This window comes from Semicossyphus pulcher, unplaced genomic scaffold (assembly GCF_022749685.1).
Source record: "Semicossyphus pulcher isolate SPU_LCO1_2020_fin unplaced genomic scaffold, fSemPul1.0.p SCAF_7, whole genome shotgun sequence".
Lineage (NCBI taxonomy): Eukaryota > Metazoa > Chordata > Actinopteri > Labriformes > Labridae > Semicossyphus > Semicossyphus pulcher.
In genome coordinates, this window is record NW_027211748.1 from 8243197 (window position 1) to 8269242 (window position 26046).

At 41.6% G+C, this 26046-nt stretch overlaps 3 protein-coding genes across 3 annotated transcripts; all 3 read left to right on the forward strand.

The window, feature by feature from the left end:
- The first annotated feature begins 586 nt into the window (after positions 1-586).
- Positions 587-2559, forward strand: rbp2b (retinol binding protein 2b, cellular). The gene is made up of 4 exons (XM_069684150.1): positions 587-659; positions 1027-1205; positions 2301-2402; positions 2506-2559. Exons 1-4 carry the CDS (start codon positions 587-589, stop codon positions 2557-2559), a joined length of 408 nt encoding a protein of 135 aa, XP_069540251.1.
- An 806-nt stretch (positions 2560-3365) lies between these two features.
- Positions 3366-10513, forward strand: copb2 (COPI coat complex subunit beta 2). Its single transcript, XM_069685245.1, has 22 exons — positions 3366-3458; positions 3885-4022; positions 4192-4278; positions 4551-4677; positions 4794-4942; positions 5146-5292; positions 5550-5649; positions 5750-5892; positions 6009-6208; positions 6337-6447; positions 6536-6624; positions 6718-6824; positions 7009-7152; positions 7353-7483; positions 7706-7913; positions 8027-8137; positions 8276-8490; positions 8591-8729; positions 9230-9367; positions 9471-9548; positions 9680-9856; positions 10050-10513. Exons 1-22 carry the CDS (start codon positions 3456-3458, stop codon positions 10143-10145), a joined length of 2838 nt encoding a protein of 945 aa, XP_069541346.1. The 5' UTR covers positions 3366-3455; the 3' UTR covers positions 10146-10513.
- Positions 10514-11448: 935 nt separating this feature from the next.
- Positions 11449-25677, forward strand: LOC138611758 (segment polarity protein dishevelled homolog DVL-3-like). Its single transcript, XM_069684987.1, has 15 exons — positions 11449-12007; positions 13710-13779; positions 16298-16413; positions 17328-17440; positions 17968-18103; positions 18804-18894; positions 19048-19117; positions 19362-19501; positions 19983-20059; positions 20180-20247; positions 20375-20524; positions 22053-22184; positions 22609-22776; positions 22930-23133; positions 24419-25677. Exons 1-15 carry the CDS (start codon positions 11847-11849, stop codon positions 24775-24777), a joined length of 2055 nt encoding a protein of 684 aa, XP_069541088.1. The 5' UTR covers positions 11449-11846; the 3' UTR covers positions 24778-25677.
- The last annotated feature ends 369 nt before the right edge of the window (positions 25678-26046 follow it).

Genomic DNA, 26046 nt, shown 5'->3' on the forward strand with positions numbered 1-26046 from the left:
TATTAAAAACTTTTTTTAATAAAAATGTCAATTTAAGATCACTTTTAAAGTAGTTAATTAAAATTTTTTATGGGATAACCTGAACAGACATTAATGACTATTCACTGCACATTCACATTTGGAAATAAGACATAAATTAATTATTTTGGAGTGAAGGACCAGTTGAACTTTATTAACCTTCATGCTGCGCGTTCAGGCTTCTGCTTCACCGCAGAAACAGTTCAAATAAAGAGACACACTGTTGGCAGAAGTTACAAAATAGCTTCTCCTGTCTGCACATTGTACACTGACCATCACTGTAGTGTCTGTGTGTGTGTACGTGGGTGTGTGTGTGTGTGTGCACCCTCACATATACCCTGTGCAACCTCCCCCAATGGCCATGTAAAGACTGGAAGAAAAGGGTGAGTTTCCCCCTCCCCCTCCAATACGACTGACCCTGCCAATCCCCTTCAAGCTATAAACTCACTTATCAATAGTTTTCTGCCCTCGTGCCCCCTCACTCTTTTAAAAGCAGGAGGACTCCCTGCACCAACCCCCTACTTACACTGTCTAAAGTCTACACACAGCAGTGTCACCAGCTGCCGCCATGCCTGCAGACTTCAGTGGGAGATGGATACTGGAGACCAGCGACAAGTTTGAGGATTATTTGAAAGTTCTGAGTAAGAAACTTTTCATTTTGGCCTGAGGCGTCTTAGTTATGTGTAAAAGTGGTGTTTTGGGGTTATGTGACAGCAAAATCATCCAATTTCATGCTCCTTTAATCTTTTTGTTCAGAGTGTGATTCCGTCCTTGTGTTACTGTTCAATCTAATCTGGAGCTGGTGCAACAAGAAATTGCTTAATTTGCTGTTTTAACTCTGATTTTTGACTATCTACCAACTATGATGTCATACACTAAAGATATTCACATTTATTAGTCATGCCCAGTTATTTTAAATCATGGACAGTAATGTAGACATGAACATGAGCCCATCATCTTGTCTAATCCTCCAAAAGTAACATTCCTGTGTCTCCATTCTGACCTCAGATATCGACTTTGCCACGAGGAAAATCGCCATCTCCCTGTCTCAGACCAAAGTTGTCGCCCAAGATGGAGACCGGTTTGACTTCAAAACACTGAGCACCCTGAGGAACTACGAGCTCTCCTTCACCGTAGGGGTCGAGTTTGACGAGTACACCAAGGGGCTGGACAACAGAAATGTCAAGGTGGGTTGACCTCACACTTGAAGTGACGAGGCTCAACGATGAGTTTACCTGATGAGTTAATATTTCCCCCGTTTCTTGCTGCTGCTGATAATGAGGCTCCTGTTATCTAAGCGTGGACGGGGCAAAGATTGGTCTGTGGTCTCTGTGGGTTGAAAACTATGGCGCTGTGGAGATGATAAGAAATGAACAGAGATGTTCTGTCACTTTGGATGTTATTGGATGGAGGACTAAGTCCAGGGAAGCGGAGGCCGAAATAATTTGTTTGGCCTTAAGAACGAGGCAAGGCCCGCACACTTATTCCATGCCACGGGATGCTTTAATAATCATAACGCTTCCACACTTTTCAAAGAATTTGCACCTGACATCCACAAGGAAATTAGTAAATATGTTGATGTCAGAGTATATTAGATTCATTTTCCATAAAAAAACTGTAGTTCGTGAAACATTTGAAGCACTGTATCTTTATATTCTAGTTAAGTTAATATTCTAGTTAAGTTAATTTCACTGACTAATACATTTAGGCAACACAAGGCATGGCAGGCTTATTTATATAGCACATTTCATACACAAAGGCCTCTCAATGTGCTTTACACAAATAACACAGACATCCAAGGGAAGATAAAAACCACATGCTTAAACAAATAGAATATTAAAATACAGTTAAAATACTGAGTATATAAAATTATACTAAAAGATACTTTTAAAGGAAATATAACAATGATTGACAGAGGATGGAGTACTCCACAATTACATGACAATAACTTACAATGGTAAAAGCAAATTGAAACTACAGTACAGTAAGAATAAAGAGCAGGTTGTGGGGTTCATTCGAAGGCACATGAAAACAGAAATGTTTGGAGCACATCTAATCTCTAATGGCAGTTTGTTCCAGTTACAAGCAGCGTACTGTAGTAGCTAAATACTGCTTCAACATGTTTAGTTTGGACTTTGTTACTCGAAACTCTTAATTTTGAAAGTGCACTTTAACTCCTTCGTTCCTGCACCAAATTGCAAAGTAAAATATGAACTAAATGTTTGCTAATGAATATAGTAATTGTTAAATATGCCACTCTACTACTATATGTGGTCTTGCAGAGTCTGGTGACCTGGGAGGGAGACAAGCTGGTGTGCACTCAGAAAGGAGAGAAGGCCAACAGAGGCTGGAAGCACTGGATTGAAGGAGGCAAACTGTACCTGGTGGGTTTACAGGATCTGACATGATAACTAATTTTTGTCAAATATGTGAACTAATTGTTTCTCTGCTAAATGATCACATTAACGATGTATTTTCCCCTTACAGGAGCTGACGTGTGAAGATGTAGTTTGTATTCAGGTGTTCAAGAAAAAAGAATAATAAAGGCTAAATATTTTTATTTTATTTTATTTTTTCTTTTACTTGGTTCAAAAAGGTCTTTATTTGTTCCTCAATAACATGTTTTACAGATGTTTGAACACAATTAATAAAGGTGCTTTTCAGATAACGTATTGTGTTTTGTATATATATCAGCTTCATGTTTAGGTGGTCATAAAATGTATGTTTCTTCATGTGTCTAACAGTAGAATGAACTGACTTTTAGAAGAGTTATTGTAAATCTCACATTGATTTCTCTGCTTCCCATTGCATTAAATACATCTTACATCTTACAAAAGTGGGCTGTTTTATAAAATACTGGTTAGATGGCCATTTGCTAGAAAATGTGATAGTATATTGGAGGTGAGATGAGCTATAAAATCATTGGATCTAAGCCTCTCAAACAAAACCTTGAACTCTGTTCATATAATATTACAATTAGCTAAAATAGTAAAGCAACAAAATGAAAGTAGTATGTAGCCTACTTTTTGTGTCTGAAAAGGTTGATGCGACTGATATTTCACACATTTTAATGTTACATAAACGTATTCACTGCTCGGACAATATATGGAAAGAACAATAAATCCAATAAGTAATTTAAGAATATTTTTATATGATGGCATCTCATCTGTTCTAAAAATCATGAAAATCCGAACGACAAAGAAGTTTTTCTTTTCCTGTCACCGTGGCAGCACTGCCGCAGTCGCAGCTGATCGACCGTCATGTCAGTTCATGGCACGTCACCACTTCCAGAGCGCAACTCACGCGAGATTTCGTTTCAGGAACTTCCACGTCAGTATCATCCAGTGCTCTGTTCACTGAAGTCGCAATATTTGGACCTAGACTACCATTGTCCACAACACATTTACCAGTTTATTGCGACAACACGGGGATAAAACATGGTAAGAGACATTCAAAATAGTTTCTTGTGCGTTTCATTTCCGTATCTGTCATCCAATTCTCCTGTTTAAGGAGAGTAAAACAATGTTAACAAAGATGGATTCTTGTAAATAGCTTAGCGGCTAACTAGCTTGAGTTAGCAAGAGAGCTTGTAGCTAACGGCTTTTGATATTGACTGTTAGAAATGTGTGTTAACACCTGCTTTCGGACAGTTACCGAATGAATTATAATAGTATGTATACTCTGAGGACTATTCAAATAATTCAAATATATAAGGCTCAATGTTGGCATGCTAACGGTTACTTTAGCTTAGCCGTCTGTCATACTATTCCGGGTATCTACGTTGACGCTGCAGAGCTGTTAACATATCATTAAATGTGAGAGTTTGAACAGTGTTAGATAGACCCCGATGTGTTATATGTTTTCAGCCTCTGAGGCTGGATATCAAGCGGAGGCTGACAGCCAGGTCAGACCGAGTTAAGAGTGTGGACCTTCACCCAACTGAGCCATGGATGCTGGCCAGTCTATACAATGGCAGTGTCTGTGTATGGAACCACGAAACACAGGTATGATCACAAAGCAATGGGCCACCCAATCAAAGTATGACCGCACAACATTGAAAGACTGCTGGCTAAACATCCATGCATGATGCTTCATTAACAATGATTGATTTAACACTTTAAGCAGTGATGATGCTGCAAACCTTTTCTGAGTCAGCGATGTTCTTCTTTCTAGACTCTTGTCAAGACCTTTGAAGTGTGTGACCTCCCTGTCAGAGCCTCGAAGTTTGTGGCAAGGAAGAACTGGGTCATCACTGGCGCTGTGAGTTGCATCTATTGGTTTTTGTTGGGATCACAATTCTGAGTTTTCAATTGTAACTGGCAGTTTTACAAACTCGTAGTATGAAGGTAGTACAAGTAAATTGTTTAGCAGTGACGTCACTTTAGTGTTTACATTTAGGCATTATGTCTGATTATCTTGCAATTTTTTTCTAAGTATGTCAAACTCAAATAGCATATACCAACCTCCTATTCTTTAAGATTATTTACTCTTTATGCAATTTATTAATATTCAAACATTTTTTCCCTGCTCAGGATGACATGCAAATCCGTGTGTTCAACTACAACACCTTGGAGCGAGTCCACATGTTTGAGGCCCACTCTGACTACATTCGCTGCATTGCGGTCCATCCCACCCAGCCCTACATCCTCACCAGCAGTGGTATGCCATTAAACACATGATGTTTTCATTGGTAGCTTACTAGACTCTTCTCATGTATTGATCACAAGTGTCTTCCAATGCACATATACATGAATGCATTTCTGTTTCCTGTGCAGATGACATGCTGATCAAGCTATGGGACTGGGAGAAGAAGTGGTCTTGCAGCCAGGTGTTTGAGGGTCACACTCACTATGTCATGCAGATTGTCATCAACCCCAAGGACAACAACCAGTTTGCCAGTGCCTCCCTGGACAGGACGATTAAGGTAGAGACGTTTTGCTGTTGCTGTTGCCACTTTACTGCTGCTAATTTTCACTTGTCATTCGGGGAATAGTGGACACTTAAATCCTACTGCAATACTGAAGCTTGTTCAATGATGATTGATTTTGCCCATTACACATTTACATAGTAAAATATTTATGATTGTGTATTAAGTGTTTCTCTGTCATGTCCTCTGGCTTGTTTCAGGTTTGGCAGCTAGGCTCTTCGTCTCCCAATTTCACTTTGGAGGGCCACGAGAAAGGAGTCAATTGTATTGACTATTACAGTGGAGGAGACAAACCCTACCTCATCTCAGGGGCTGATGACCGCCAAGTCAAGATCTGGGATTACCAGGTAAGAAAACTTACCAACTTGGCAACTTTTTTTTTCATTCACTTCACAGGCTGTAGACAAGGCACAATCTAATTTCCACGTGTAAGACAGCATTTTGATTTGTAGTAGTTTTTAGCTTTTACCTCACTGAAAGAGTTGAAAGTATTACAAATGAATAAATGAATGGCTGCATTTCTCATTGATCTACTACATCCTTTCTATTAGTTTCCTTTAACTTTATGAATAAATGTTTTAACTGACTCCTGTGTTTGTTGTAGAACAAGACCTGTGTGCAGACTCTGGAGGGCCACGCCCAGAACGTCTCCTGCGTCAGCTTTCACCCAGAGCTGCCCATCATCATCACTGGATCAGAAGATGGTGAGTAGGAAGAAACCCCACTCATCATTCTCCCTGTACACAATCCCTGTACCCCAGAATGCATCTAATCCAAGCTAATCTAATTTTTCTCCTTCTGTAGGAACGGTGCGTATCTGGCACTCAAGCACTTACCGCCTGGAGAGCACTCTGAACTACGGCATGGAGAGAGTTTGGTGCGTGTGCGGGCTCAGGGGTTCCAACAATGTGGCACTTGGCTATGATGAAGGCAGCATCATTATCAAGGTGAGCAGAGGAAAGAGAGTTTGTGAGAAAACCCTAACCCTGTAACGCAAAGAAACATATAATGGATTTATTCTGACATCCAAATCTAAAATGTCTTTTCTCCCTGTGTTGTGTAGGTGGGTCGGGAGGAGCCGGCCATGTCTATGGACACTAATGGGAAAATCATCTGGGCTAAACACAGTGAAATACAGCAAGCCAACCTGAAGGCAATGGGTGATGCTGAGATCAAGGACGGAGAGAGGCTGCCATTGGCTGTGAAAGACATGGGCAGCTGTGAGATTTACCCCCAAACCATCCAGCATAACCCCAATGGAAGGTACGCTTACACTTACCCAGACCCTTTGACTGGTTTTTGTTTGCATGAGTACCACAAATGTATGTGTTTTTAAAATCAAGATTAGAGGAGAATTTACGATACAATTTGTGCTCTTTTGTGTGATCCAGGTTTGTTGTGGTGTGCGGAGATGGAGAGTATATCATCTATACTGCCATGGCTTTGAGGAACAAGAGCTTTGGCTCAGCGCAGGAGTTTGTTTGGGCACACGACTCATCTGAGTAAGTATGCTGTTAAAAATAAGCAGCATTAATAAAGTTAAGCTACTTCTCTGCACTACTTGACTGCTACACTCTTTTTTTGTAACAGGTATGCCATCAGAGAAAGCAACAGTATCGTCAAAATCTTCAAAAATTTCAAAGAAAAGAAATCTTTCAAGCCTGACTTTGGAGCTGAAGGTAATGTGAATGTTGTACAGAAGACTTTTGGTTTTGGAAGTGGATAGTTCTGACTGTGTTCTTCACTGCATGTGCTCTTATTTTTCCCTGCAGGGATCTATGGAGGTTTCTTGCTTGGGGTGAGGTCAGTGAATGGGCTGGCATTTTATGACTGGGAGAACACAGAGCTGGTCCGCCGCATCGAGATCCAGCCAAAACACGTAAGATTAACTTTCCTTTTAATTAATATACTGTAGATTCTGTGGATGTCTGTGTGAGTGAAGAAGAAGCTACTGTTTTTCAATATCTTGTTCATAAAAGTGTAAATTAGTTTCAGGAGAACGTCTTCGCCTAACACTCTCCCTTCGTCACACCATTTTCCCCTCTTTTTCATAACTTGTGCAGATCTTCTGGTCAGACTCCGGTGAACTGGTCTGCATCGCTACAGAGGAGTCTTTCTTCATTCTGCGCTATATGGCAGAAAAAGTAGCCGCCTCTCAAGAAAACAATGAAGGAGTGACCGAGGATGGTATTGAAGACGCCTTCGAGGTGGGTGTGAATGTAGACACAATCTCATCCCTTCTTAGCATTTTTATTCTTTAAATGTTTTTGTTTAGTGCTAGTTAAGTATTTGTTTAAAAGGAGAGGGTGCTATTACATAGCATAGCTTCAACGTAATGCTTTATTTTTAGAAGTGAAAAGTGTTTTCTTCACTCTAAAACCTTTGTGTCCTTGTTCCTTATTTCCAGGTCCAGGGAGAGATCCAGGAGATTGTGAAGACTGGACTCTGGGTAGGAGACTGCTTCATCTACACCAGCTCTGTGAACCGGCTCAACTACTATGTAGGAGGAGAAATCGTCACTATTGCTCACCTGGACAGGTACAACTACAGATAGTTTAGTTTGAATTAAGTGGGTCAAATCTGCCTCTTTAAAGGATGTAATCACTTAAGAACCTTTTAGCTTTATGCATACAATAAGTATACAGTAAACTTTTACAGTTACATACAGAGTCTAGAAAACTAGCAGTTAAGTCTAAATGTGTATTAGAGTTCAGTGAAGGATGCTGCGTCTTTTACACCTCCTCACTTCTCTCCCTACAGAACGATGTACCTGCTGGGTTACATACCTAAAGATGACCGCCTGTACCTGGGAGACAAGGAGCTCAACATTGTCAGCTACTCCCTGCTGGTCTCCGTCCTGGAGTACCAGACTGCTGTAATGAGGAGGGATTTTGGAATGGCGGACAAGGTGCTTCCCACAATTCCTAAAGAGCAGAGGACCAGGGTGGCCCATTTCCTGGAGAAACAGGTAAGAAAAGACAGTTGAACCACCTTCAAAAGCAGAAAAGATGCAGCAGCATGAAGAGGATGTACATTTTGAGTTTGAATCCTGCTCATGAGTTTTGTGTATTGTTTGTTCAGGGTTTCAAGCAGCAGGCGCTGGCTGTGTCTACAGACCCAGAACACAGGTTTGAGCTGGCGTTGCAGCTGGGAGAGTTGAAGATCGCCTACCAGCTGGCTGTGGAGGCAGAGGTAAGTCAAACTAGCTGGCTTTCATCTAGAGCATCACCTCTTTTTCTTCTTCTTAAAACTCTGCCAAACAATTCACACAGAATTTGTCAGGGTTTCCAACAGGCATGTTTCTTAGTTTTGTCATTCTCACCCCTGCAGGCAGAGCAGAAATGGAAGCAGTTAGCGGAGCTGGCTATCAGTAAGTGCCAATTCGGCCTGGCCCAGGAGTGCCTGCACCACGCCCAGGATTACGGTGGCCTGCTCCTTCTCGCCACAGCCTCCGGTAACGCCACTATGGTGGGCAAGCTGGCTGAGGGGGCAGAAAGGGACGGGAAGAACAATGTGGCCTTCATGACCTACTTCCTGCAGGGGAAGTGAGTACTTTAAGTCTTAAAGGTGGTGACATTTTAGAAGAGATATGAATCGATTGCATATAATAATGTAACTGTTGTACTTATGGTTGTTTCTCCACAGACTGGATCAGTGTTTGGAGCTCCTTATCCGGACAAACCGACTGCCTGAAGCTGCCTTCCTGGCTCGCACTTACCTACCCAGTCAGGTGTCCCGTGTGGTGAAACTGTGGAGGGAGAATCTGGCTAAGGTCAACCAGAAGGTCAGTTCTGTCATGAGATGAATCTGTATTAGAATTTGTGTTTAGCTATAATAAGGGTAAAAAAAAGCATTAATGTTGGTTGGGATAAATAAAATTGATAAGATCAAAGGAACAGAATGGATGGATGAATTTAGAATGATGAGGGAAAGATGAGATAAAACAAGGGAGGACAGCAGAGAAATATGGTCTGAAACGCACTTGTTACTAGCCTAAACAAATGGAGGGGATACAAGTGAATGCATGTAGAAATTATGGAGAACATATAGGCAATCATTGTGACATATTCTGGTCATGCTCTTAACTAAGACAAGTCTTGAAAGAGGTATATTAAGCCCTCTGGGAGATGTTCCTTGCTGATAACCTACCTCTGTTAGGCTGCAAACGAACAAATTTGATAAGAGATAGAGCCCTATAATGAGCTCATTGCTGCAGTGATAACCTCACCCACCCTATGGACTGATGAATGTTATGATTGATCGTGTACTGAATCTTCCTTGCAGGCCGCTGAGTCCCTAGCAGACCCCACAGAGTACGAGAATCTGTTCCCCGGGCTGAAAGAAGCCTTTGCAGCTGAGCATTACCTTCGAGAGAGCTGCTTGGGCACCACCAGGCCTGCTAAAGAGTATCCTCTTGTCACTGTGAGTTTTACATTGACAGATAAGGCAGCTGTGTAAACAATATTTCTATAATTGTATCTCTGTGCTCTGTCCTGTATTTTAACAAACTCCCAACATTTTTCAGCTCAATGAAGACAGGAACATTCTTGAGGAGGCTCAGGGATATGAGCCCAAAGGAACCTTCATTCCTCATGTCCCCAAGGTTCGTCAACAGTTTCCAGCTTTTTCTTATGAGACAACTTTTATCTAATATGGACCTCAATACATACCTCACTGACCACATGCTTTGCTTAACTTTAAGTATTAGTTAAATGGGCTGTTTTTTCCTTACAGACACAGGACAGTGAGGAGTCAGTGGCAGCAGCTCCTGTCGCTGCAGCAGCGACAGTGATGTCTTTACAGCCTGAACCTGCAGCTCCTACAGCAGTAGACGAAGAAGAGGAGGAGGAGGAGGAGGAGGAAGAGGACGAGCAGGAGGAAATCAGCTCAGAGTTGCAAGATAAGGATAAGGTTAGTTTTGGCTTTTGTATTTCTTAATCTTTTGATTATAGTAACATTTTACCATCAAGATTCAATATACAAAGGGATTATTTTAGTCATACGTTTGCCATAACTTAATCTAAATATATAGAAAATATAATTCCAAGTGTTTCACATAATATCTGACATAACACAAATATATAATCTGTGCGTCTCGATGTAGATTCTGGACGAGCTGGAGGTGGACCTGGACAACATGGAGCTGGATGACATCGACACCACAGACGTTAACCTGGACGATGACTTTCTAGATGATTGAGACCTACCTGACCACTCGGCTTCCCAGCACTCTTCAGAGCTTATTTAAAAACAGAGAAAGAGACCAAACCCCCCTTTCCCCCATTTTTTGTATTTGTACGTAAAAATATTATATTGTCATGTCCGCCTATTGCAGTGACAGGGTTCAAGTAGATGATTATGATGATCTCAGTAATGTTTTATTCTCAGAAGAAAGGTAGACACATCATGTCTATTTCTGCTTCTCCATTTTGTACACCATTTATTTTAGCCACTTTCACTAACTGTCCATTGAGTGATGATGTTATATTAAGTCTTTGCTTTGCATTGTCTGTACTGACAAATCAAAATTCATTCAGTCCAATAAACTGCGGTTGCTGTACATATTTACATTTGACTTGGGTGTTGCATACTAGATGTTACTGATATTACAGCTTCATACTTTTAATATGTAGCTAGCCATGTGAGAGAAGTCTGTGACTGAAGTAGAATGAATGTTGCATCTTCCAGTAAATCAGATATAGATATGTCAGAAGTTATTTCAACAATATAGATGTAAAGCACATACAGTGTAGATGTTCTATTCAGACTTAATCAATAACACAGGTGTATTCACTTGTGTCTGGCTATGATAGGAGTTATAAGGTCACCATAACACATTCACAGAGGTAAGTTCAAACACCTGTGTGGGTGTACCAACCACCAGATAACTTCATTGAACTTCTCCTGCTTCCCCCATGTTTAAAAAACAAAAAAGAATTCATTCTATTATGGTTATGGTTTATAAAACACAATAAAGTGCCATCTTCGATGCCTCCATGATAAAAAACATTAAATCGTCCCCTGTTGGATGCCACCATGGTAGATAAAACATGAAAAAGTGCCTGCTATGATACCTATACCTATAAATGTCAGACAACCTGAGTAGTCCCACAGTGTGTAAGTTTTGTGGTTTCATTCCAGTGCTGTTTAGAATAGGACATTTTCATGTCAGCTACTCACTTATTCCAATATAAAGCCAAGGATTATGATTGCTAAAATACTGATGTTCAATCCAATTCCTACATGGGATCATTTGAAAAATGTGAATACTTTACATTTTTATATGAGCAAATCTCTGCATTATTAAGATTAACCACATGAAAATTAACTGCTCCTTATGAGGGTGGCCCCTCTGGCTGCAAGAGCCCAAGGTCCTTGTCTGTATGACCGCCTCTGACTCATGCACTGCAGCAGGACGCTGTCACTCTCCTCCTCTCCTGTGGATGGCGCCCCTTCGAGACAGGCTTGGACAAATTTGTGCAGTTTCGTGTGCAACAAAGTACCGAGCCTGGCAGCTAGCGAAAAGAGAAAACCGACCCCCTGAGATTGTATATCTTCCCTGCGTTTTTAAAACTGTTTTCGGTTTTTTCGAGGCTTTTAGTTGTTTATTGGAAGTTTAAGACAAACGAGAATTTACGCAACTCGGTCTTCGGGCGGTGTTATGACGCTTTGTGGAGGAGCAAGGTGCTTATTTGAATAGAAAGGCAGGCGTAACGTTAGCGAGCTGGCGTAGAGAAGAGAGAACCAGGACTACGCAGCGTGTCGGTCAGCCAGGGAGAGCCGGGAGAACCACGGTACAGTCGCCGCCAGCGCCACGGGGAGTCGGGGCCCGAGAGGGAGCCTGCCTGCCAGGCCCGCGGCTTGATGCACCCTGCCTGCCTCGCCTTAGCCGCAGTCCGAGATGGGGGAGACCAAAATTATCTACCACCTCGACGACCAGGAGACACCGTATCTGGTGAAACTGTCGGTGCCGGCGGACAAAGTCACTCTGGCAGACTTCAAAAATGTCCTCAAGAAGCCAAATTACAAATTCTTCTTCAAATCTATGGACGATGACTTCGGGTAACTGTTAAAGGGTTTATTATGTTTAACCAGGCGTCAGCATCAACTCTCCTGGGTTTTCTCTGCTTTAGTGCAGCTGGATAAACGTTTACTTCTCGTGCAGCTGGCTTGTCATCAGCTTTAACATTACCTGTCTATCGATCATTAGCTAGCTTCTTGCATTGCAGTTCCTTTGTTAGCTGCTAGCAGTGAGCTTCCAGCGTTAGCAGGTCTGTTCAGCGTCCCGACCCCGTTTGTTTACATTGCTTGTGTGGCTAGCTTACACGTCTTGTGCCTTGAATTTCTTTTACCAAGTTTGGTATTTCAACAGAGGCGAAAGCCCTGAATGACATTTTCACTCTTCTTAGATAAAGTGGAAACAGGGGCTGTTGACAACACACTGATAATAACCGTTAGTAACAGTTGCAGCTGTCAGTTGCTGGCTAATGTATGGAATGGTTTTGCTAACAGGCTAACGTCAGAATGTAAACGGCCGGTTTCAGTTAGCTAGTCATTGAGTGCAGCAGGCCCCTGCTGTTGTTGTCTATTAGCCCGAGGAATGCAGAGTTGAACACAGGAATGCCCTGTTCATCACTCTGGCAGCTTTATGAGCATGTCCTTTTGTGTTAAAACATGGGCCGGAAAAGTAGATGTTTTATATTCCTCCAGACAGTGTCCTCTTCAGAATGAATAAAGAGGGGGACGTGTACCATTTTTTTCCTAAACATTTCAACCAGGTTTCCAAAGTTGTTTTTGGCTAAAGTCAAGCAAGGGTGGGGCTACAGCTTCTCAACTTTTAGAAGTGGAAAAGACATACGTTTTCAAAGTAGCCACAGCTTTTGATGTTGTGAAGAGTAGAGGGATATCCTGTGAATAAACTGTTGGAACATTTACACTAAGTTGTGGTATAGATTGGGCAACCTGGCAGGCTGGAATAGACACTTATGGTGTCCTTATTTACCAAGACTTCCAAAGAAAGTCCTGCTAACCATCGCTATTCCTGCTTCTCTATGTGACACAGTTTGTGTGTGTGTCAGTCGCCTGTGGTTGATCGGTCCCCTCTTAACTGTGGGACAATGTGTTGTCAAGGGTAACATCTGACATCTGATTCTTGGAAGGAAGCAGTCTGTCTGGAAATTCACTCAGTGTGATTTGTTAAAACATTCACAGCAGTGCACGAGAAGACTTTACTTAACTATTTTTTTTCTTTTTCTTTTTACAGTGCAAGTCAATTCCCTTTTTAGCAGCCAGCACTAAGGCTTTCATCTATAAAATGTCTTAACATATTGTTGTCTAACTTGCTGTTATGCAGTGATTTTGGCTGCCATCTGATATTCTTGGATTATGTTAAATAGTGTTAAACTGTTAAATCTTTATTGGCAGATTTAGCATGTTAAGCAAAATTTCATGCTGAAATGTTGCTTTTTTTTAGTTAGATATGTTTGTTTTTTCAAAACCATCAGGCTCATGCTTTAATAAGCTTCGAAGCATCAAGGCCCAGTTTTATCTATACAGAAATGCTATCCTTACGCTATAATTAGCATTTCCTTAGATAACTGACAATGAGTAAAATTTGTGTACTGAGTGCCCTGGCAATGGTTGCCTTGATTTTCAGTGTCTGGCCTTGCTGATGGACAGATTGCCCTGCCTTATGTTTTATTGCCCTGAGAGTGCTTTTGTGTTGTTAAAGGTTTACTGAAACAGACTTTTGTTCTCTTTACAGGGTGGTAAAGGAGGAAATATCTGACGACAACGCTAAGCTGCCCTGTTTTAATGGACGTGTGGTGTCTTGGGTAGGTTCCAAATGCATCCTGGAGTAATTTTCTTATTTGTTTGTTTATTTATGTATGTCGTTGTTTGTGCGTGTATTCACTGTATTTGTGAAGTTAAGTGGAAACTGAGTGCGTGCATATAATACAATCATTCCCATCTGTTGACTAGTGAACAAAACCATGCTACATCTCCAGGGAGAGGCCCTGTGCATCAGCCTGATAATATCATTATCACATAATGATCCCACGAGCAACAGACACATGCAGACACCCTGCTATGTCTCTATGCTTATTTGTTTTTAAGCACTATCCAAGAATTAGAACTGCAATGTTTTTAAACCTTTTCCTATTAGAATTCAAAAATGCTAGTCACCACATGCAACACATACATACATGTACTTGCATGCAGTATCTCATTTAGAGGCTGTGAGCAATAATTCTCCTGTGTCCGCAACACAAGAGACATCTGGTCCCGGTGCACAGCCTCCCTTGCTCTCCTGTTGACATTGAAATTGGATTAAGAGCAAGTGAAATCACAGGATAGGAGGAAAATACGCCGTAACAAAGAGCCTCACTGCATGTCATCTAACAAGAAGATTGAATCTCACAGGGAGGGGGGAAAAAAGTTGAAAGAAAGAGTGTTCTGTGTCTTGATGTGAAAGGCTGATGCACTCAGTTAATTTAGCACAGTGTGGTTTTAATTATAGGTTTTATTTGAGAGTTATCACTAGATGTGTGTGTGTGTGTGTGTGTGTAATCCAGCTTGCTACTCCTGATGTGTCCCTGTTGTGGTCTTTTCATTAGACTATGTGGAGGTGGGGTTGGCTGTTGTTCAAAGCCAAGCCCTTTATATGTGTGTGTGTGTTTGAATATATTTGTTATCTTTCGGGGGTTGTTGAAATATTCCATGTACAATGAAACGTTATCTCTGTTACACTGCGTCCATTTGTTTGTCTCCACTCTTCATCTGTTATTTGGTTGATCTGATTTATTGCTCCCAGGGGTCCCAGGGCCTGGCGCGCTCTCATCACATCACAACAGGCCAGCCCCCACAGTGTGGGCTCTTGTACTTAATATTATCAGCAGACAGACAGATTTTGTCCATCACATTATTTTTTACACCAAATCTTAATGGATCTCAACTGTCCTGCTGTAAGAACACAAACTGAAGCAGCCTCTGTGTAAACTAAAAATATAATGGTACTGACACAGTTTATACTGTAGGTATAGATGGGATAAGAGGGTAAACAAAGGGCACATGTTCATTATTCTTTTAGCAATTTACCTGTCTTATTTCTGCACAAGTGTCTGTCTTGGTGTTTCAGTGCCCTTGTAAAGAGTAAAATTTATTTTACAAAATTTTACAAGGACAAAAGGATGGAAAAAAAAAAAACTTTTTAAGGCACCAACTTATTTGCCTGTCTTTGGCTTTCTTTCAAAGTCTCTCTGACCCTCCAACTGTGTCTGGGTCTGCTGGATGCATCATTCAGACATTTTTAGACACCCCTGTCACCCCAGGGACTGACTCATTTTAGTTATTCATGAATTTTCTTGCATTCACTGACTCTTTGGTAAAAACCCTGTCCAAACCCTTTCAATTTTTCAGTATTTTTAAATTGAAGGGTCTACTATACGAGACAAAAATGATCAATTGATCGTTTGATGGCTTGAGGTTTTCAAATGTGAACATTAACTGATTCTCCTTAAAAAAGTACGGGCATAGTACGGCTGAACTCAGAAGAGTTCATCTAGTGTGTTTTTACCCTGATGGATGTGGTGATGCTAACAAGGAATGTGCTTCAGCCTGTGCCTGCTGTGTACAAATCGAAATCAAACCAGATTCCTCACAATGGACATCTGTATTCTTCTACATAGTTGCACTGATTTCATGTTTGCTTTTCGACTTTGCATGAAAACCCATGCACGTTCACGCATCTTTTCTAATATGGAAAACATCCAAAATACCGCAGGACTCAAAAGCCCGCTGCAGATTAGGGAAAAAATAAGATTGTCACTAAGCAGGACTAATGTTTTCTGGAATGTGTGGAAAGAAACAGGGAAAAAACGATGGAAATGTAAACAGCACTAGTTATCTAATGGTAAAATTGACCAGAAATACACTGTATATTCCCCTGAAAACACAGTCATGGCCCAGTGGATGCTACTTTCCCCCCACACTTTGGTTTCTAAGGCAACACTGTGAGGTACACAAATTAAGCCTTGGCACATGCTGTTTCTTTCACAACTCTTTGAAACTACAGCAGTCTTTGTATAACTTTGCCCTTTCAGCAGGAAATTAATAGAAGCAAAAGAATTATATAAGTCAATGAGACATTGTAGTTACTACACGGCTGGTACGCCTGTAGGCAGGAACAATAACACAGGATATTCCCTCCAGCCCTTGGGTATGTCGTAGTGTAAACACAGTTGTGCTCTGACGTGGGTCTGCTGCCCACTTGTCCCATTCTTTCAGTGTATTCTTCCCTCTTGAGTGTTTGTCTCATCCCTCTGTCTGACCTGATTTTTCGTCTGTTGACAGCTGGTCTCTGGAGACGGGGCCCACACAGATGCAGGCTCGGTGGCAGACAGTATAGAGGCGGCACCCCCTCTGGAGAGGACCGGAGGCATTGGGGACTCAAGACCACCTTCCTATCAGTCAGTATATCCAAAAAAGAATTTGTGTTTTTTTTTGTAATTTTTTTTCTCTGGAAAGAAAGATGCCAAAGAGAAATGCCAAGCGTACTTTGTTTGGCACTGTGAGCGTGTCTTGAATGAGTCCCTCTTTGTTTCCTAATGACCAAAGTAGCAGAGGAAACGGCAAATTAGATGGAGAAAGTGTGACACCTTGTGACTGCCCAGTGGGAAACAAAATGTACCTTTCTGATTTGACCCTTTTAAGATCATCGTCAAGCTGGTAATGCATGCCATATTTTAGTTTTTTTGTTTTTGTTTTGATCAAATGTTTTAATTTAAAATATGGAGGTTAAAATTAAATATCATAGTAAATCATTAGCCTCTACATACATACATGTTTTTTCCTCCCTCCATTCTTAAACTCCCCTCCCCGTATGACACATGGGTACTAACATTTGGAATACTAATGACATCAATAGAATCAATATGAATGAAAATACAGATTTACATGAATTTTAAAAAGGCTGGAGAAACAGAAGAAAACAAGACTAGGTCAAAACCTAGTACGTGGCTGACAGCATCAGGTCAAAGTGCGCTTTTCTGGGCAATGTGTTACAAGGACTGTCCTTATGAGGCCGATGACAATGTGTTCAAAAGCAGGTGCGCGCTGCAGACGTAGGTGGAGGCTTCCACCTTAATACTAACATTTTTGTAGCCGCCGTCAGTTTAGAATACACATGATATAAATTGTAAAGAATACTCACCAAACTAAAATATGTCCTCCTAAATAATCATCTACAGAGTGCAACCTCATTTACTTGGAATGTGATTTTAACAAGAAGCATAATATGACATAAACATTAGTATTAGACAGAGTGTATATCTATCTTTTTCTATCTTTAACTCTGGCTTCTTTGCACCGTCTCTGTCTGAAGTGCGAAGGCAGCAAGCGGTCGGGACAGTTTGGACAACGACACAGAGACTGGCTCCATGGTGTCGCAGAGGAGAGAGAGGGAGAGGCCGCGACGGAAACACACTAACGACCAAGGTCACAAAATGTTTACTGCATAGTGTTTTTGTTTTCCCAATGTACTCTATGTATGTGTCTGTTTTCTTTAATTCATGGGCTGGGTAAAAAGTGTTTTCCATAGATGGATTTGTTTACATCAGCACGATGAGTCGCCAAAAACAATACTGACCCTGTTGTGTAAGCATGACTTTAGAGGTGCACGGCTCTAGCCGCCTTTGAGTAAGAGGATGTTTCAGAATCTTTCACAATAGTTTGACTTTTAACTATCATGTACTCATGATCAAAACGGAACAACCAAGAAAGGTTTGTTTTCTAAAAGGGGCATGGTGGAAAAGAAGAGTGTGACCCCTACAAGACAATAATTTGAAATGAAATGTGCTGCTGTTAATTTGATATGAGAATTGGGCATTTGTAGCTAAATTGTGTAGCTAAAACTGTAGTTTTATTATAGGCTATCTATGAGCTTTACTCTGTTGTAACAAAACAACAATATTCTCATGTGCTTGTGTATACATGTGTCCGATCATATTGCTGTCCCGCTGCAGGTGGAAGGCAGAACGGCTACTCGTCGCGGCCTACGGGCCGTGGAGGGCCCGAGTACGACAGCTGCTCCTCCTTCATGAGCAGCGAGCTGGAGTCCACCTCCTGCTTTGATTCAGAGGACGATGACGCAACCAGCAGGTCAGATGTTCTCTGGAGCTGTTTAGCTTGTTGTTCATGAGTGCATGACACAATGAGAACAGGCATTCTGCCTCCAGGAATACATCTGGATTTAAAGTTATGGTTTTTGGCAGTGATTAGTACAATCTTCTGGTCTGGTGGTTTTTGTGGTTACCCCCCTGAGTCCTTCCCCAGGAGTGGTAGAAATATCTGCAGCCCACTTTGGAGACTCTGCTGTTCCCTGTCTTTAGGCATCTCACAGGATGATTTTCCTGTTGATGTAGCTTTAATAGACGTTTACGAGTTTCTCTCCAGTCTAGAAATAAATGATTTGTACCTGAACAAACTTTTCCGCATTTGTCAGGTAATAACTTTAAAATCAAGTTGGTTTTATGACATTTTAATGACGTTTAAACTGGTCCTGACTCCTAGCAAGCACTACTTTAATTATGGAAACAGTTTTAAGAGACCTCTATTATTGTGTTGATAACAGTCGGGCTTTAATTTGATGTGTTGTCAAGTTACATCCAGATATTTTCATTCACACAATGATCTCATTGTTTTAAGCTTAATTCGGCTCAAAACTATTCATGGTAACTGAATTTATGCAATATAATTTAATTTTTCAGCTTTTATGCATCAACAAATGTTTGGTCATTAGCTCATATGTTACTCATTATGTGTGTATGGTTTTTAAAACGTATTCTTTTCTCATATTCAGATTCAGCAGCTCCACTGAGCAGAGCTCCTCTCGTCTAATGAGACGACACCGCCGTCGCCGACGGAAACCTAAGGCCTCCAATATGGACAGGGTGAGACCAAAGCACACTCTGGACATGCAGGACCACAGGATAGCTTCAGACATTGTCGTGGAATTCTATTTATTAAAAATGTTTTGCAGTTTGTGACTCTTGATTCTAATATTTTATTTCTTCGCTCATGAATTTCATCATTTTTCCTTCCAGTCTTCGTCATTCAGCAGCATCACAGACTCCACCATGTCTCTGAACATCATCACTGTCACTCTAAACATGGGTAAGGGACTATGTTTGCTGCACACAGAATGCATTAAGATTTTTTATGGATAAGTAGAGTCTGTTTTGTTCCTGAAGCCTCCTCATACGGCTGCACACTGAGCCTCAGTTCTATAATCCCTTTCAGAAGAAACGATCATATGCAGATGTGAATGAATTGGTTCCATATTGATGCGTGCTCTGATCATCTTTTCTGTATTAGTTCACTTTTGAATACACACTGTTCGTTTCTTTTCTCTTCACAGAGAAGTACAACTTCTTGGGCATCAGTATTGTGGGTCAGAGTAATGAGAGGGGAGATGGAGGAATCTACATCGGCTCCATCATGAAGGGAGGAGCTGTGGCTGCAGATGGACGCATAGAGCCTGGAGACATGCTGCTGCAGGTGTGTGTTTGTATGAGTGTGTGAGACAAAGTAAGTGTTAGCAGTCAGTTATGTGAGACCATTAATATATTAATTTTTATGGCCATGTGCAAAGGATTAATAAACACATGACTGCCATCGATGCACGTGGCAGTTTATCATTACAAAGAAAGTAGTTTTTAGATTTTAACAAAATAATGTTTTGCAATACATTCCCTGTTTCTGATTTATCTCATTCCCACTTTTTTTCTGCATTATTTCTACATTTTAATATTCTGTCTATGATAGGAGGTTTAGCACTTCATATTGAGCTCTGCCAGTCCCACTAATGTGTGCTGTGTGTTTTGGGATTTACTGGATTAACTGTATCTGTAAATGTCTTTTAGCTTCTAATTCTGCTTTTAGTATTAGCACTATCCTTTATTGTTATATTTCGTCTTATTTTGTGCAGATGCATGTTTAAAACTTGACAGATTGTTGGATCTTTCTTTTAACCCTGTAGGTGAACGACATAAACTTTGAGAACATGAGCAATGACGATGCAGTCAGAGTACTGAGGGACATTGTGCACAAACCAGGGTAAGCAGCAAACATGAATGCATACATGCTTTCTCTTTAACAGGCCAAAAAACAGAAATATTCCTCCATAAAACACATATAATAAAGGTGACGACTGATTGTCTCTGTTTTTATAAACAGCCCCATTACTCTGACTGTGGCAAAGTGCTGGGACCCGAACCCTCGGAGCTGCTTCGCTCTGCCCAGGAGTGAGTCTTTGTCTCTCTTTTTCCTTTTCCTGTCAGTAAGCCTCAGAAACATGCAGCGCCATATATTTCTGCATGTGTTACTCCAGCCTGAGTACTCTAACCGCGTACCCTACATTTAATCAAACAGGTGAGCCGATCCGGCCCATTGACCCAGCTGCATGGGTGTCCCACACGGCGGCTATGACGGGGGTTTACCCTGCGTACGGCATGAGCCCGTCCATGAGCACCGTCACCTCCACCAGCTCCTCCATCAGCAGCTCTATCCCAGAGACTGAACGTGAGTCACATCGCCCCCTTCAGATGCCTTTTAACATTGTTTTCAAGGTTCTTTTATTCAAAACAGCTTGCATCATTAACTCACCTGTACATTTTTGTTTGTTTTGTCTCCTCATATTGCTCAGTGATTTTTGTTTCAGTTTCTCTTATGGCTTTCTGATAAAGCACTTCATTGATAAAATTTACCAACACTGTTTTAATATAAGGCAAAAAGTCCTCAAGAATTCGTTATAGCTTCCACCCTCCAAACCTCCAAAAATGCAGTAATATCAGTATCCCCCTCCTACTTGTTAGTAAATGTCTGTGTTAAGTGCGGCCCTGCCCTTCCCCTACATTCCTGGGACGACTCTCCGTTCCAGCTTTCTCTGTGTTCAGCCTCACAGCTTCCATCTGCTCAATAACTCTTGTTAAAACTGAGCCATAACTCACAACCTTCATCTTCCCTGTAATCTTGGGAAGGACACTGATGTGTGTTCTGTCTCTCTGGAGAAAAATGGTTCCACTTTTGACACACCTTCTCGGCTGAATCGATAACATTTTTCGAGACTTTCCTTTTAAACAGATCATGAAATATTTGAAACAAAATAACACCTATTAACCTTGTATTTCTGGCTCTAAGTTATGGGTAAATAATGCATTTTTCGTACACTTTGGGGAAATGTCCTTGTTGTAAGGAGTTACTTTAAGTGCAGCTGCAGTTTAAAAGGAGTCTATCATACATAGAATAGTATCAGAGTTCAGTTGGCGCCTCAGTCAGAGCCTTGGCTTCTTCAGCACTCACTAATTTGCACCAGTGTTATACAGGGAGAAGCCTGACGTGGACAAAAAGGGTTCAGCTGTTTCTACACTGATAAAAGTCTCCACAGTGCACAATGCAATGTGACCACTTGAAAGGTGAAGTTTTGCATAGAGGGTGCGGCTATTGTGCAGCATCAACAGCAGGCACTAATCTGACACATCAAAGAGAGGTCAGGTTTACGTGAGATTTTAAACTAGAGGTCTGAAAAATCCCAAAGAACATGCTCACACTCTTTTTATAATTTAGGTGGTCACAGGTCATTCTGGGAAATGTAGGAAATGCTTGTTAGAAGTAGAGTTGAGAGCACAGAAAGGAGACCTTTACTTATTCATGATCAGGGGTTTGTTGAGGTTCTGTCAAAACCAGCTCAGTTTTAGTCCAGTTCAAACAGGATCCAGTCTGATTCATGATCAGGACCACACAGAGGTCAGATTACAGTCCAGACCGCAGGAAACCGAATATTATCTGAGGCAAATTCCAACAACAGACCAACATTTTTGAACATATCTAGATCCGGTAACAACACTTAGCTGTGTTTTTGTTAGATTTGTAGGAAACAAAACATTCTGTTCTGGACATTTTTAGTACTTCAGTGACATTCATTTCTTTGTCCTGAAATCAGGTTCAGTGGTGTTGAACATAAAACTGTCTGACAGATTTGAAACCCTGTCAGGAGGATGTGGTTCAGCTCCTGCGGTAACTTGTGTGTTTGTTCTCTGATTGTTCTCAGGATTCGATGACTTCCACCTCTCCATCCACAGCGACATGGCAACAGTCGCTAAGGCCATGGCCTGCCCAGAGTCGGGTCTGGAGGTTCGGGACAGGATGTGGCTCAAGATAACAATTGCTAACGCCTTTATTGGTATGTCTGTCAGAGCAGAGGCCACGGTGCTGCACTTATTATTTCCTTTACTTGCTCAGTTCAGTCTGTAGATTACCATCAATGATGCCTGAAATCCTATTATAGATTTACATTTTTAGTTGCTTGGATAATTCAAACAAAGTCAGTACCAGTTTTCATTCCAAAACAAAATAGTTCCAGTTTTCTGTTGATGTAGCTTTTCTTTATGCTCCAAGTTGCACATCACAAGAGTAGATTATTCTTTGTTTCAGCAAGTAAAAAATATTTGAGTTCTTGACGAAAAAACACAATTTTTGCTGTGGACTGATAAATGACACTCAAATATCAATTCAAAACATCATCTTTGATATAATAACATCAGTTATATAATGTGATGCGCCAAAGACATGCCATGGATCTAAAACGTGGGTTTTTGTGACCTCAGGCTCTGATGTGGTGGACTGGCTCTTCCATCACGTAGAAGGGTTCTCAGATCGCAGAGAAGCCCGTAAATACGCCAGCAACCTGCTGAAGGCCGGCTACATCCGACACACCGTCAACAAGATCACCTTCTCTGAACAATGTTACTACATCTTTGGAGACCTGTGTGGCAGTAAGTGGACACTGGGCTTTGTGGTTATCTAACAACTTTATGTTTTAGCAGCTCTAGTTTTTTTTTTTTCAGCTCTTCAGTTTTATCTGTGCTTTCTACAAGTGTGGTGTTACAGTGCAAGTCTAAATCAGTTCCCTCTTCCATCTTCCTCAGACATGACCCACCTGTCTCTCCATGACCATGATGGTTCCAGTGGGGGTGCCTCAGATCAGGACACGCTCCCGCCTCTGCCTCATCCAGGGGCAGCCCCATGGCCCATGGCCCTGCCCTACCAGTTCCCCATTCCACACCCGTACGAACTGCCGCAGCCCTTCCATGGTGGACCAGGAGCTGGCAGTGCAGGGAGCCAGCACAGCGGTGAGTGCAGTTATTAAGGAATTTATGTTTTCATCACAGGGTTATTCAATTCTTGTCAAATCAATGGAACAATAGAAGAACATAATATTTATTCCAAGTTTACCTTCACAAAGAACAGCAGCAGGATTGAGCTTCATTTCATGGCAGTAATAGTAGACGTGCAGAATAGTTGTCCCAAAACATACCTGAAATGTGACACATTCAGCAGAGCTCAAGAGCTTACAGGACGCCAACCACTGACTCTGTAGCTTCTGAGTGAGCAGACTATAAACCTTTAATAACCACTTTTTAAACCCATAGTGATTTTGCCTAAAGTGTTTGTACAGAGGGATTTACAGAAACACCAACATTTTACTGTGTTTAACATCTTGTTTGCTGTGCCACCCAGAGCTGAGTGAGAATACAAACATTAATGTTGGGTCCCTATTTTGTTTACTGTAATAAGCGCTGTGCATGTTTAGGTTAGCTTACTTCAAAGGCTTGAATGAAACAGCCTACATCTGAGAGTGAAACATTTCCCCTCCAACAGCTCCAAAGCTCTCTTATTTGCATGTTTTTATTTTGTGTATTTAATGTGTAGAAATAGAAAACCAGACGTCGTGGTTTTAGAAGCAGTTTGCTTACGCAATGGAGATATTTACTGACTAACAACAGCTGGGCCCACTGACTGCACAAAACATCTCAGACATCCTGTCCTCATTTTGTGGTTGCACGCTACCATTAAATGTATTCCTGAATAGTTTCATCACTTAAGAGATACAACATGCTACATTTGGAGTTGTTATAAGGTGTATTTTTTTGTTGGAGCTTTCTCTAGCCTTTAGAGTATTTGCCAAGCTAGTACCAGACTTTCCTTTCTAAAGGATCCAGAGAGATAAAGAAGAGAGAAAAAGTCTTCTATGTGGCTGTGGGCAAGAAGCACGCAGCCACTTCACATCAGGTCAGAATGTTTCTGTAAAGATCAAGACTGTTATGGTTTCATCATCAGACTGAAGACCTTCCCTCAAAAGCAAGCGGGCTGCTTCTGGTAATAAAATGAAAATGTGCAATTGCCTTTGGTTAAGCAGTTCAGCCTGTGGGAGGCAGTGAATGCTCAGTGACCATGTCTGCATTAGTCATGCAGCTCTCATGAGAGTCTCCCACAAACTGGGTCAGTGCTGCCCTCCTCACTTCATTGGCATCCTCATTGGAGTGATTGGCTCCTGTAGGTCATGTTCTTTTTAAAAAATGTAATGTTTTTGTATATTTCACTTAGATAATAATCCTTGTATCTTCCTGTCTACAGGAAGCAGCGGTTCCAACTGCAGTAAGAATGAGGGGCGGAAGTCCGGCGGCAGTGGCAGCGAAAATGAGATCAGGAGCCATCGAGCTCCAAGCGAGCGCTCAGTGGCTCCCCCTAGTGAGCGAAGCGTCCGTAGCTCTATCAGCCACCGCAGTGCCAACTCTCACTCAATAGCCTACGGTCCTGGACTCGTCTACGGGCCCCCTGGGCTGCCCCCACAGCCCCAACATCTGTCTACAGCTGCACCTGGCGCCCCGCCAGGCAGAGAGCTCCCATCTGTGCCCCCCGAGCTCACAGCCTCACGCCAGTCACTGCGCATGGCGGTGGGCAATGCAGGAGAATTCTTTGTTGATGTGATGTAATGCAGGTTTTAGGCTGATAACAAAGTAGCAGATTGGAGCAGCATGACTGGACAGGAGGGAGGGAAGATTGCAGAAGCTGTAACCCAAGGCCTTGAGTCAAGTTCCCTAAAAGCAGAAATGGAAGAAGCAATGTTGTGTATGTAGAGAGAAAATGTTCCTCCTCTCTTTTGCTTTTCTTCCTAGTAGTAGTATACTTTCTTCAGTGAAGAAACCCCCTTGCTCAAGATGGAACCAAAGCGCCTCTCTCAGTTTCCGCTCCCCGGTGGGGAAGAGTTTGCACGAGGACAAAAGAGCAAGAGGGAGGGAAGCGGTGGTAACGGACAGCTGGAGAAGATGACTCAGCGCTTTGCGACATGGATGTTTTTCATTTGTTCCTCTCTGCACTCTTCACTCCTCTCTGCCTTCCTTATCTAACTTTCTCTGTCCTCCCCCACCCCTGCTCACCACAAAACTGAGAGAAAGAAACCTCTTCCCTCCTTTCGTTCTTTCAATCCCCTGACCTCTAACAAGAAAAAAACTGAAAGAAGCCGAAATGAACACTAACTGTTAACTTTATTCAGACTCTTTAACTGTTTGCTTGACTTAAGAGAGAAAGAAATGGAAAAAAATGTGTATGTAGTGCAAGAGAATCACAGTCCTTCTTACTGTAAGAATGCATTTGTTTTATTATATACGTAGTTGTTTACAACTAGTTTCATTTATCAACCCTAAACATGAGCATCCAGCTTAAAGAGTCATTTTTACACTACGTAACTGCATTTTCATCTGTTAACCAGAGCATTTTCAGACTCTGTGTTGTGATAATGTATAGTGGAAAAAGTTTCTTACCATGTCTTTCACACTACTCTTTTATCAAGGAAAAAATGTCTTTTTATTTATAAATATAGTTTTATGACTTAACTTTGCTGCTTTGTGTTGTGATTTGTGTATGTGCGTATGATTGTGAAGCCAAAATTTGCAGCCTAGTGTTTGTTTTGTTTTCATGGTACCTGGGGTCATATTTGCATTTAAAGGCTGTGGATTCCAGACAGTCCAGGATCAGGAATGTGAAGGTTAGGCAATCTGGTGCACAGATGTGTGTGTGTGGGCTGTGGGTGTGCAAGAGGATCAGTCTGTGTACATTTTGATTTGTCTCAGAACTGAATGACCCAATGCAAAATGTTCCCCATGGATGAATAGTGGAAAAACCCTTGTGGAGAGATGAGTTGATTCAACCTGTAGCAGAAGTTGAATCGGAAAGACTTTGCAGGACAGAATAAAGTAAGACCA